Raw genomic sequence first — 13297 nt, forward strand, 5'->3', positions numbered from 1 at the left:
TAACTTGAATCTGACAAAAGTAATAATAAATGAAAATTTTATGATAATTAACCAATGAAAATCAGACATTTCTTTTGAACCATGGTTCAACGGAATTATTTTTTTTTAAAATAAACTCGTGAAACAGGCCTGGACAAAAATGATGGTACCCCTAGAAAAGACTGAAAATAATGTGACCATAGGGACATGTTCAATCAAGGTGTGTCCTCTGATTGGCATCACAGGTGTCTACAAATTTGTAGTCAGTCAGTCAGCCTATTTGTAGGGTTACAAGTAGTCATTGTGCTGTTTGGTGGACCAGAGGAAGTGAAGGAGAGCCTATAAGACCATCTCCAAGCAGCTTGATGTTCCTGTGACTACAGTTGCACATATTATTCAGAAATTTAAGATCCATAGGACTGTAGCCAACCTCCCTGGACATGGCCGCAGGAGGAAAATTGATGACAAGTCGAACAGACGGATAATACGAATGGTAACAAAAGAGCCCAAAAAGAACCTCTAAAGACATTAAAGGTGAACTCCAAGGTCAAGGTGCATCAGTGTCAGATGGCACCATCCGTCGTTGTTTGAGCCAAAGTGGACTTCATGGGAGACGACCAAGGAGGACACCATTGTTGAAAACAAATCATTAAAAAAACAGACTAGAATTTGCCAACCTCGTGTTGACAAGTCACAAAGCTTCTGGGAGAATGTCCTATGGACAGACAAGACAAAACTGGAACTTTCTGGCAAGGCACATCAGTTCTATGTTCACAGATGCAAAAATGAAGTATATCAAGAAAAGAACATTGTCCCTACTGTGGAACATGGAGGAGGCTCTGTTATGTGCTGGGGCTGCTGTGCTGCATCTGCCACAGGGTGTCTTGAATCTGTGCAGGGTACAATGAAACCTCAAGACTATCAAGGTATTCTAGAGAGAAATGTGCTGCTCAGTGTCAGAAAGCTTGGTCTCAGTCGCAGGTCACGGGTCTTGCAACAGGATAATGATCCAAAACACAGAGCAGCTAAAAACACCCAAGAAAGGCTAAGAGGAAAACACTGGACTATTCTGAAGTGGCCTTCTATGAGCCCTGATCTAAATCCTATTGAACATCTGTGGAAGGAGCTGAAACATGCCGTCTGGAGAAGGCACCCTTCAAACCTGAGACAAGTGGAGCAGTCTGCTCATGAGGAGTGGGCCAAAATACCTGCTGAGAGGTGCAGAAGTCTCACTGACACTTACAGAAATCGTTTGCTTGCAGTGATTGCCTCAAAAGGTTGTGCAACAAAATATTAAGTTAAGAGTACCATCATTTTTGCCCAGGCCTGTTTCATGAGTTTATTTTTTAAAATAATCCTGCTAAACCTTGGTTCAAAAGCAATGTCTGATTTTTATTAGATAATTTTCATTATTTTTTTTTTATGTATTATTACTTTTGTCAGATTTAAGTTATTTCTGTGACCATTGCAGGTTTTTCTTTCAATAACCAAGGGGTAACAACTATTTGTTTAATTACATCCTGTACCTGCACTCTCTTTTTTCAAAGCTCTGGAGTAATACTGATCAAAGTAAATTTGACCTGCTTTGTAGAAAATCTGCCTTTGGCCCCATGCTTGCCTCAGAATAGCTTCTTTCACAGATTAGTTCACAAATTTAACAATTATGGGCTTCAGAGTAGCAGCAGAATACTTCGGTTTGGCTGTCAGGGACCGGTGGGCTCTTTCCATTTGTAAATTCCCTTCGGGCATCAGCTAAGGCACCGACTGAATCAGTTCCTTCACGAAAGCTCCTTTGCTTCCTTTCCTTCAACTGTTAGGCTATAAGTTCAAACATGGCGTCACCGGAAGTCCGGAGTAACATTTTTATTGAGTTCAGACTCCACAGATACAGGAGGAGACTCCCACTCACAAACATTGCTTGTCTGGTGCATGAACCCCAAATCTGTTTCCCAGGGCTTCTTCGGCACTGAGCAGCCCACTGAACTTCATATTTCTCCCACTTGCCCAACCCACATATTCATGCTTGGCCCATAGACTTTACAGTGTTGTTACTTCACACCACTGAAAATAACTCCAATTTCTAAGCCCTGGGAAAGTTTAACAAACATAAAAATGACTGTCAGACAAGAGTAAAATCAGATTGTAGTTGCAGATGGATGTATCTTATATATATATTTAGTAATATAAATGCACCTAAAGTGTGAGCTGCCATGAGCAAAAGGACATAGTTTCTTTAGATTTCTTTTTGAAAAATAAGTGTATGCTCACTGGTGCTTTGACCAATGTTATTATCTTGTTTTTGTTTGTTTGTTTGTTTTTGTTTTAGCCTTTGCATAACAAACAGGCTAGGGAAAAGCCATAATGTGATTATTTTTAGTAGGGAAAGTTACTCTTGATGTCTTGCATGTTTAAAGCTAAAACAAATGGTGCCCAATCAATCACAGATTAAATAAGAACATCAAGGAGCTATTAAGGGACTTGGCAGAACTTCTTCTGGTGCTGGATCATACAGACTTAAAAGATGGCACAGCACATTCTCTGGGAAAGAGGTCTTAATGAGCCAAGGGAAAAAGAGGGAAAAAAATACTGCTCAGCTTGAGGCCTCTCCAAAATACCGGAGCAGACAGAGAAAGAATGATGCTTTTTGTTCATTGTATACCTGCAACAGACAGACATGTAGGAGGGGGCAGAGGTTTGGTATTCAAGTTTCACCTGTCCTCTACAACCCCTCTGCACTGCAGAACAGCCATGAATTGAGTTTATTGTGAAGAGCAGGCCAATATAGAAGAGGAGGAGAGACAGTGAAGCCACTGGTGACTGAGTACTCTGTTCACTCCAACAGTGCTTATTGTGAACAAATCAACATTTCACTTGAATCCTGTGCTGCTTATAACTACCATGAACTGTGATGTCAATAAAGCATTGAGAACCCTAGTCAAAGTGCATTGTAGGACATTTGCAAAGCTTCTTGTAGTGACACTCTCATTACATCGAATAAGGGGGAGATTAGAAAATATGACCATTTTCAGTGAGTTAAAAATCAGCTGATAAACTATCTCATTATAAGATATATTTATAGTTGTACCAAAACATTTAGTCATATCACAGAATTGTATTTTATGTTATTTTCGCTTGGGGGGAGTCCACACAGTTGTCATGGTATCATAGTGGTTTTCAGTAGAAAAAGTTCAAATCTACAGAAAAAAAAAAGTTTTACATTTTAGTTTTTTGGGGGGAAACTATATAAAATGCTGCAAATGACAACATCAGCAAAATGATTATTTAACCCTCCACCAGGTGTCCCTGTGTTTTACCTGTGTCACAGGCTGAGTGGAGGGTTGTTGGTTGATTGAGCCACACCTGGAACAAGTGCGTCAACCATACAAAGCCTCCCTCATTCCCTCATTCTTTCTCTTGCTTACTCTCAAACAGGTTCTCTGACAGGAGCTCTTTCTGGCAGGAGCTGCCTGTCTCCAGGAACACCAGCAGCATGAAAGATCCCGATGCCCCCACCGGGACCTTCTTTCTGCAAGGCAACACTGCTACCAACTGCGCCACCTTGCAGCCCCCCAAAAACATGCTGAGTTGAGCTGGTGATCTAAATTGTCCGTAGGTGTGAATGTGCTTGGTTGTCTCTCTGTGTAGCCCTGTGATTGACTGCTGACCTGTCCAGGGTGTCTCTTGCCTTTGCCCTGAGTCAGCTGGGATAGACTACAGCAACCCCAGTGAGGATTAAGCAGTGTATAGATAAAGGATGGACATGCAAAAAGGGATGAAAGTACTTGTTTAAAGAATACTAAAAGAGATTTTGCGAGAAATTCAAACAGCACCTTTTTCTTTCTCTTTGTTTTAGTGACCTGACCTGCTGCCTAATGTGAGAATACTTTTGAAATTGTTAGTTTCAGAACGTTATCATAATTGTTGGAATGAACCTTCCACAAGAGTGAAAGTCTGGGAAGGTTTGGGGATTTGGGGGTGGTTAATCAGAAATTACTGGAAAAGGGATGTTGTTTTTTACAACCACTGCTTTAATGTATCTAAATGCATTTTGTGCCTCAGTGGGCAATTAAGGTCCTGCAGGTCCTACAGCTTTTGAGATCCACATAAGAGGGGATAGGGAAAAGAGACTATTTGGCAATATCACAGAACAATAAGACTTATAAATGCTTTTGTTTCACCTTTTCAAGGTATTTATTTGTTAATTGAAGCATTTGACACATTTTCTGTTGATTATCTCTGAAGCATGCCTGAAAGACAGCAGTGGACTTGTAGTATTTACAAGCCAATCAAGCATACAAAAACATTAGCTACTGCTCTGCAAACACCACCTGCTTCTGCTACAGTGCTGCTACACCTCATTCTTTATGGTCTCCTACCTTCAGAAAAACAATGACCTGATCTCATTTCAGGTGGGCCCATTGATGCACTCTGACTTAAATGCAGCGGATTTTTTTAAAAAAAGAAAAAAAACGCAACAGTAAATACACTTTTTAAAAAAGTGTTTTTTCCCCATCTTTTTGAAATACACAAAAAAAGTTAGTTATTTTAACATTATAGTTATTTCATTGTTTTTACACATGTAAATATTCTTATTTAAACCCCCTTTTAAAAAACAAACATCTCATGTAAAATTAGGGCTACTTTTACATTGTATATCACACTTGGCTGAAAAATCCAAGACATGATAATAAAGCTGTACCAAAAATCATGTTTTCTATCACTGTTATTATAGTTATCATATTGAAAACTCAAGACACTCCCTAAGAACTCTACCAGGTTGTCAACAGACCAGACTCCTGAGGTAAGGATGCAAGCAATGACTTTTTCAAAGTCAGTGTTCTTCCTCTCTGGTATATTCTGACAGACTCTGGAGCAGGAGTCAGTACTGGCTTCCAAACTCCCACCTCCCTCCACTTGTTTGATAGAATTTATGTCAGTCCTGTTTAGTCACCAGAATGTGGAGCCAAGTCTGGAGTCAGCTAAAGTGGAAAACCACCACTTTCTACAGTTAGATTTACTTAGATGCAGTTAGAACCATAAGCTGTACACATGAAAAACATTATGCCATTAAACTAATTGAATCATAAAATTAAAGCCATGCACTTTATTGTACTGCATTACCTTGAGTCTAAGTAGCCTGGTGAACACAATCCCAACCTCAGAAAAATAAATAAATACAAATCTCTATCATAGCAAATGTAAAACGATATCACAGTGGTTGTACATAACCCTACACCACAATTCAGTCTCACACAACAGTTCAGAAATCATCCCTTCATCACGGTTTTCTTGTTCAGTTTGTGTTGAAACGGTTTTAGGGGGGTGTTGATTCCACTACTACATGATCATTGGAGGATGTCGTTTGTTTGTGTTCTATTGAGTGTGGTGAACTATAGAGGTGCTTCTGTTGTTGGGTCTATCCTCACTAATATAAACGTATGCTAAGTACCCAGATAGGAGTGTTTTTTGCTAATCCAGTCAATTTATCATCAATTAAAATGACCAACTTGATAATCTGCAAAAGTTTTTCACAGGGGTTTGCCACAAGGGTTCACTGAAAATCTTGGGTTGACACACAAACCAACAGACATACCTCAATTTCAGGAATTGGATTAGTACAGAGGTTAGTTAAAAACTGTGTCAATATCAGAGTTAAGAAATACAACACTGACATACTTTGATATGGTACCTCCATTCAAAATAGCCTAGAAACAGAGATGCTGCAGTGTAGTTGAGGAAAAAAGTTTACTGAAAGGCAAGATGTTCATAGTTTATATAATATATAGTAACATTTATCTTAAATATTATTCTTAAATGTTTTATTTTATAAAAATTAAGTATATCATTAGATTATGTACACTGGTACCAACTTATTCATTCTGCTGGAGTTCATTGTGCTCATAGTCCAGCCCCCTGCACTGACACATTGCATATTGCCTGCATCACAGACATGCACCTGCATCTTAAATTATTTATCTTGATCCAACTGCTCTACGCTTCTTAAATTGCCCTCAGGCGACAAATACAGTTTTTTGAATAGAACAGAATAGAATTTTGCTTTCAACACTGAAAAACCTGTCTATTGAGAATGATAATGCATCTACTACACTCACTTGTGGTACATCAAAATATGTTTTCATGATTCCCCCATGTCATTTTGTTTATTTTGTTATATTTAGTTAACACATCTCTTTACACATTAATATCACTGCTAAAAATACTTTGGTGTGAAATGGAGGTTGCACTTTAACAGTGAGATCTGAAGAAGTTTAACTAAAATCTAAAAGAAAAAGTAGCACATTTCAAATTTTAAAACAAATAAGAACAAAATAATCCCATTTCACTCATTTAACAGGCTCACATCCCAGTAATGCTCACGCATTTTGGAACAGAGCCGTCATCATATCAATGCTCCGATGAAAGAAATGTCAGTATTTTGTTCTCCTTGACTTAAAAATGTGAGATGTGTTACTCTTTTTTGTTTTTACACTTGGCATACACTGCTAATCCATTACTGCTATTAGGTAATCCTCACCACTAAAGTCCTCAATGCTGCAGAGTGGCAAAATCTTCTGGAATCTTACAGAACTTGCTGTGCTGTGTCTAATAATTTCCTCTTCTTTAAGAGACAATCTGGCAAGAAATGCCACGTTAGGGTTTTATCTTCTCACTCTGGCTGTTTTTTCGTCCTTTACACTTCAACTACTCCCACTAACTACTAGACCATGCCTTCGAGTGCAAGCTTTTTGAATGGGTGCACTGTTATCCCCATGTGTACATTTCACTGTGTCTCACCTTTCCATGCCGCCAGTATTTCTAAGGGGCACGTATAAATACTTAAGATGTGGTCAAATTACATGTGGCACTAAGTTATTTGAAGTTTATTGATGCCTTAATTTGCAAAATTGTCCACAAAGGTCCACTACAGAGATAAATACAGGCAGAAACAAAGATAGCATAATCTCGTCCAGTTGATACATCTTTCATGTGCCAGAATATATCCATTATTTTCATTTCAAATTACTGCCAGAAACAGTAAACATACATCACCCATCTCTGCAGTCTGCACAAAAGTGCATCACGTGACTCTCAGCTTGAGGAACTCATGTATATCCTTGCTTGTGTTCTGTTAAAATGTAAGTGGACCTGTTTATGATACATTGCTCTACAGCAGCCCTTTCAGTCCCTTTCATCCAGAAAAAACTATTACCAGAGACCACAGGCTATAATCAATTGCTGTCTTTACAACAAAAAATGACCAAAAAGAATCTGATCTTTTTTCTTTTTTTTTTTTTTATTCTTGGTGGAGCATATCCTACAGAACACACAAGAATAACATGGAGAATGAGTACATCTACTTTTTGGGATGTCATGACTGATGGGCTTGCTTTTAGAATAACAGTACTTGAAACAACTCATTACTCTGGTAAAACATAGGCACTTTTTCATTCATTTTCTTCTGTTACTAATTAAATAACTTGAAAAGTTACAGTGACAGTGATATGGATGGTATAATCCAGTCGCAGTTGAAAGAGTACTCAAATCCTTTATCAACACCATATTGTAAAATGAACTCATTACAAGTAAAGTTCCAGGCAGTAAATATAATATTAGCATAATGTACCTTGTAACAAAAGTAAAACAGATTTTGTTGTGTTGAGTTACTGGTGCATTATTAATTCAATGTTGTCTTGTTGCTGCTGGTTCAGACAGTGCCTCTTCATATAGTATAAAGCTATATAAACTATATCCACATGTTATGTCCTGATCATCTGTTTGTTTGAGAAATCCTGAATTGAAGAAAAGCCATCAGACAAATGTCACACACAAGTTCAGTGTCTTCCAATAAAATACAGTTGAAAAAATGACAATAGTCAAGTAAACTTTCTGCATTCCAGAACTCACTGTGGTTGTGTCATGTACTGTGTATAGAGGCACACTTTTTTCTGTTTCTGTAACATTGCACCTTTGCTAATAAAATAATAAATTCTGAACGTACTCTCTCCTTGCCACACTTCTTCTTCCTTTCAGTACTATTTTTGCACATATTGACGTTTTTGTATCAGCTTTTCCTCCAAGCACTTAATCAGGATTGGGTCCACTTTGGGGTCAAATTTGTTAGCAAACCAGTGACCGTAGTTAAGGAGCCAGCGAAGTTCAGCAGCTCCATAGATGCAAACACTGCGCATGTGTGTACCAGTGCAGGCTGGGTAAAGGATTCCTTCTAAATAATTCCATTTGACAAGTCTGGTCTTACTTCTCAGATCTGTAATGTCTGCTTCTGACCTGGGAATGTGTCCTGGTACCCCAGGCACTCTGACAAGAGTGGCCCAGAAGTGCTCATCTGGTGAGTATGTGTCAGCAGACCATGACAGAAAGTCCTTTGCCACCTGGCTGCTGCTAATGTGATTCACAAAATCCCATGACAGAACAAAATATGCACTCCCGATAAACATCTCGATACTGTGAGGAGGAACATCTTTGGCCACTGTGGTTTTGACTGGAATTCGATGGTACTCATACGGCACGCTTTTCAGCTCATGCTGGAAGCTGAAGCGCTGTTTCTTGAGTTCACTGGGACGGCTGGACTCCAGCATGTTACTGCCATTCAGCTGCTTCAGCTCTACAACCAGTTCATAGTTTGACTTGAGAGGAAAGTCCTGACCACACAGGTTGATGACGTAGTTCCACTTGACCTCTGACCTCAGTAAGTCAGAGAGACAGTTGAGGTCAGCATTAAGCCTGGAGATGTGGGCATATTCCACAGACTCTAATTTTGATGCAATGAACACATGTGGAATACACTGAGCCAGGTTTATAATGGCCTTTATGAATGCTGGAGATGACTTCTGATCATAGTGAATGCAGTAGATGTTATGAGGTGCATAGATGGCATGGAGAATGCGTTCCACCATAGGTGCATTCTTATGCACCACAAGGGTGTAAGCCAATGGGAAACTCCGTTCTTCATCCAACACTGGAATGGCATCGTAACCCCTTGTTTTTATAAATGTCTGACAGTCTGAGGTCAAACTTATGATGCTGTCGTCATCCATATTAACAATGACTTTCCGTTTTAGCACATGAGCTTTGCCAATCTCCACAGGGTCCAGCTCATAGATAGCAGTGCAGTTGACATCATACCTGTGGTTCTGGAATTTGGATAAGGTGACAGTAATTCCAAACGGCTCAATGTAGACGCCGTCCCTCACTGTCACTTTAATGTAGACCAGCTTGAGTAGACAGACCAACAGCACCGATAGAGAAAGCAGGAAGCACCTGTGTCTCACTCTATGAATGTAGTGGGCACATCTTATTTTCATTCTAAGAATAAAATGATAAAAAAAAAAGACATGAAGGTGACATTTGAATAATACAAAGCACAACAAAATAACTTGGAATGCAGTTTTAGTTATCTGTACATTTTTGTTAAGGTGCATGAACGTCTTAGAAGTCATGAAGCACAGTTTGCTATAAGATAGCTTAAGTAAATAATTTATATTGATAGTCTTGGGACACAGCACTACACATACAATATACAACATAAGTGCACCCCTGTGCAATATCACTCAACTGCAAAATTATTTAAAATTGTATCATCTATAAAACAATTGCATAATTTATAAATTGACCAGTACAGTATGTTGTCTTTTGAACAATCAAAAAAAGATACTTCAGAAAGACTGCAATAAAAACAGAGGCCCTGAAGAAGAAACTCAATGCAACAAAAGTGAAAACACCTGTGATGCCTGACATACAGGTTAGAAAACCTATGGTCACTGAAACTACACTGACTACACCTGTGATTTCAAATAAGCCTAACTGTGTGAAAACTGTTGATGCCCTGTGTAGACCAGAACTTTCTCAGTTTGTGATCAATGGGTTGTGTCTATCTGCGTGTCTGCATCATGGCTCCAAATGGAAAACAATCATTGGAAGAACTGAAAGATCTGACTGTGCCTTACATAAAGATGGAAAAGGGTATAAGGAAGATCAGTGACCAACGAAGAATCTGTTTTAACATTGTTGCAGCAGTAATCAGGAGGCATGCAATGAGACATAGTACCATTAATCAGCTGCAGTCTCTGTCCTCCTTAAATGGCACAAGAGTTGATGCACTATTTGTACAGTCTAGTTCTGAAAAACAAATGGACTAGGGTTTCAGGTTTGGTATGGGGGTTATCAGTAGAAATCAATAGTAATGACATAATGTCATCCTCTATAAATGAAAAAAAGAGGGTAAAAGGGTTAAAAAAAAAAATTTTTTTTAAAAAGAACTGAAAGATGAAACTTTGCTAAAGGACATGAAAAGAAGCCTAATGATTACTGTTTGGTCAGTCCAAAATAAGATACATCCAACATATTTGATATGAATCTGGCCATGACTGTCACAGTGAGTACACAGGCCTGACAGTGAAGCACAGAGGTGGGAGTGTGATGATATAAGGCTGCATGAGAGCAAAAGATGCTGGGGAGATGACATTTAAAGATGTCACCATGAATGCCTGTGGATATCGAGATGATTTCACAAAGATGGAAAGGGATACAAGAAGAGCGTTGGCCAACTAAAAATTAGTTGAAATACAGTTGCAGAAGTGTGACTCTCAGCCTGCAGAAGCTTGACATAAGAGGAAAACAATCCAGCATGACAACACTCCAAAGAGCCCAGCAGAACACCTTTGGGGTATTTTCAGGAAAAGGATAGAGCAACACAACCCTTACAGCAAAGAGTAGCTGAAAAAAAGCTGTTGTAGAATAAAGATTTCTCCAGAAATCTGTGCAACGTCCCATACTGATGAGGATTTAACCTGTCACCAAAAATACAGGTGGACATCAATGTGCTTCAAACAAAAAGATCTGAATCTCAGTAATCAACTACGGATTGACTTTTGTTGCATTAAGTTACGACTGATGGGCCTGCATTTTTAAAATCTGTTTAGAAGTCATGAAGTTCCTAATATAGTCTGTTTTCAGGTTACCTTGCTCTCTAAGGTTGTCTTTGAGGGGCTCTCACGCCATGAAAACTCCTCCCACAGTTACACGAGAACCTTAATATAATGAGGAGGGGGGGGGAAAGTCTTAATAATGAAACAGTTATAACTAGGAAAAGAGACAAAACAATTCTGTGATAACACGAAAGAGATTTAACAAATTCAGTTTAAGGACCCGCGCTCTTTGATGAGTTCGGGCTTTTCTGCAATTACACACAAGTTCCACTTTATCGTCTGGAAAACGTCCCATGTTGAAAAGGGAGCACACAGGACGCAGTGCGGTACAGCCAGTCTACCCTCAATCACTTGTCTATGGAACGGTAACGGTAAACTCACCAACAACGCTTTTCACGAACACAAGAAGACGAGGTGGTGAATATCTTACCATATGCGAAAAGAGCGCTTTCATGGAGCAGAGCGGCCATGAGTCCCGTCTGCTGTGTCAGGGGCTCCATCGTAGACTGGTGCGACTGTTCTCAGGAGGGTCAGGGGGGAGCGTCCCGGCAGCAGTCCGCCCACTGCCCCGCCACATCCTGCACATCCCCAGCACACAGCCTACATTCACCACCCAGTCCCGGATAAATAATACTCTTCAACACCGCCAACAAAGATCCAATAATGAATTACGCCAATGCAATGCCTCTCATATATTCAACAAACCTGCCATCAGTCCATCCATGTACAGCTTTGTGTGTGTGTAGCTGAAGCACACAGTGTACCAGGAGGGCCTCTGACAGGATTCCCACCCTGCAGCTGAAACATTTAATCACGCACAAAACCAGATACCTTTTGAATTTTTATTGCCTTTATTGTTTTGTTTTAATTCTGATTGCAATTACACTGGTCATTTAACAAACTATTTGACCGCGGTGAAATTAGTTTGAAGTTGGATATTGGATATTCGCGCTCCGCGTAGTCAGCGGCGTCTTGCTCACAGTTGATCCGATTTACAGACTCAGACTTCGGCTCGCTCCTCTCGGCTGCATCGCCACCCAACCAGTGACATTTCACTTAGGGACCGTCAACGAATTTCTGAACCAAGAACCCTTGAGAAATAAAAATTAATAAATTTTCTATTTTGTGACCTCGTGACTAAAAACCAGTGTGGATATATTCAACTGCACTGGACAGATGAGACACACCAATTTATTTTCAATTTTAGCCTTTGTAATATTTTTTATGAATTATTATATTCATAAATTATTCATATTCTTCAATAGATTCCAGGTCATGTGACCCACTGACTTCAAATCAGTGTCAAATTACTCAGCTAGTCTGGACAAACGAGGCACACCAATTAATTTTCAATTTGAGCCTTTTGCATATTTTTTATGAATTATTATATGAATAAATTATTAATATTCTTCAATAGCTTCCAGGTCATGTGACCCACTGACTTCAAATTATTGTCAAATTACTGCTGTGCGCCGCCACGGCGCTCTTCTCTCCGCTCCGTCGCAATAAAAACATAAAGGCGGGCCCCTGAAAGGACCTGAACAGCCGGCCGCCTGGGGCCTCACGGGACAGACCGAGTCGCTGGGAGGAACGGAGGCAGTCGGGCTGCCTGGAAATGCTCTTAGATTGATTTGATTTGTGATCTAACAAAGCGCAGCGGAGCGCGTCGCTGCTGCGCACAGCAGGTCGGAGTGAATCTGAGAGCATTTCCACGCAGCCCAACTGCGTCCGTTCCTCCCGGTGTCCCAGCATGCCCCGCACGGCCCCAGGCGGCCGCCTAGACAGGTCCCATCAGGGCCCGCCATTGTGTTTTTGTCCGACGGAGCGCAGCGGGGCGCGCTTTGGCGGCGCACAGCAGGTCGGAGTGAATCTGAGAGCATTTCCACGCAGCCCGACTGCTTCCGTGCCTCCCGGTGTCCCTGCATGCCCCGCACGGCCCCAGGCGGCCGGCTAGACAGGTCCCGTCAGGGCCCGACATTGTGTTATTGTCAGACGGAGCGCAGCGGAGCGCGCCGCTGAGGCGCACAGCAGGTTGGAGTGAATCTGAGAGCATTTCCACGCAGCCCGACTGCCTCCGTTCCTCCCAGCCTCCCTGCATGCCCCGCACGGCCCCAGGCGGTCGGCTAGACAGGTCCCGTCGGGCCTGCCATTGTGTTATTGTCCGACGGAGCCCGCCGCTTCGGCGCACAGCAGGTCGGACTGAATCTGAGAGCATTTCCACGCAGCCCGACTGCCTCCGTGCCTCCCAGCCTCCATGCCTCTCCCGTGAGGCCCCAAGCGGCCGGCAAGACCGGTCCCGTCAGGGCCCGCTGTTGTGTTATTGTCCGACGGAACGCAGCGGAGAGCGCCGTTGCTGCCATCAGCAGGTCGGA

At 41.1% G+C, this 13297-nt stretch overlaps 1 protein-coding gene across 1 annotated transcript; it reads right to left on the reverse strand.

Annotated features, from left to right (window-relative positions):
- Window positions 1–8012: 8012 nt before the first annotated feature.
- On the reverse strand, window positions 8013–11432 carry LOC103359128 (glucosaminyl (N-acetyl) transferase 4). Its single transcript, XM_008284348.1, has 3 exons — window positions 11356–11432; window positions 10959–11027; window positions 8013–9303 (listed from the first exon to the last, which is right to left on the reverse strand). Exon 3 carries the CDS (start codon window positions 9300–9302, stop codon window positions 8013–8015), a length of 1290 nt encoding a protein of 429 aa, XP_008282570.1. The 5' UTR covers window position 9303; window positions 10959–11027; window positions 11356–11432.
- Between the last annotated feature and the right edge of the window lie 1865 nt (window positions 11433–13297).

This window comes from Stegastes partitus, unplaced genomic scaffold, assembly GCF_000690725.1.
Source record: "Stegastes partitus isolate 25-593 unplaced genomic scaffold, Stegastes_partitus-1.0.2 Scaffold355, whole genome shotgun sequence".
Taxonomy (NCBI): domain Eukaryota; kingdom Metazoa; phylum Chordata; class Actinopteri; family Pomacentridae; genus Stegastes; species Stegastes partitus.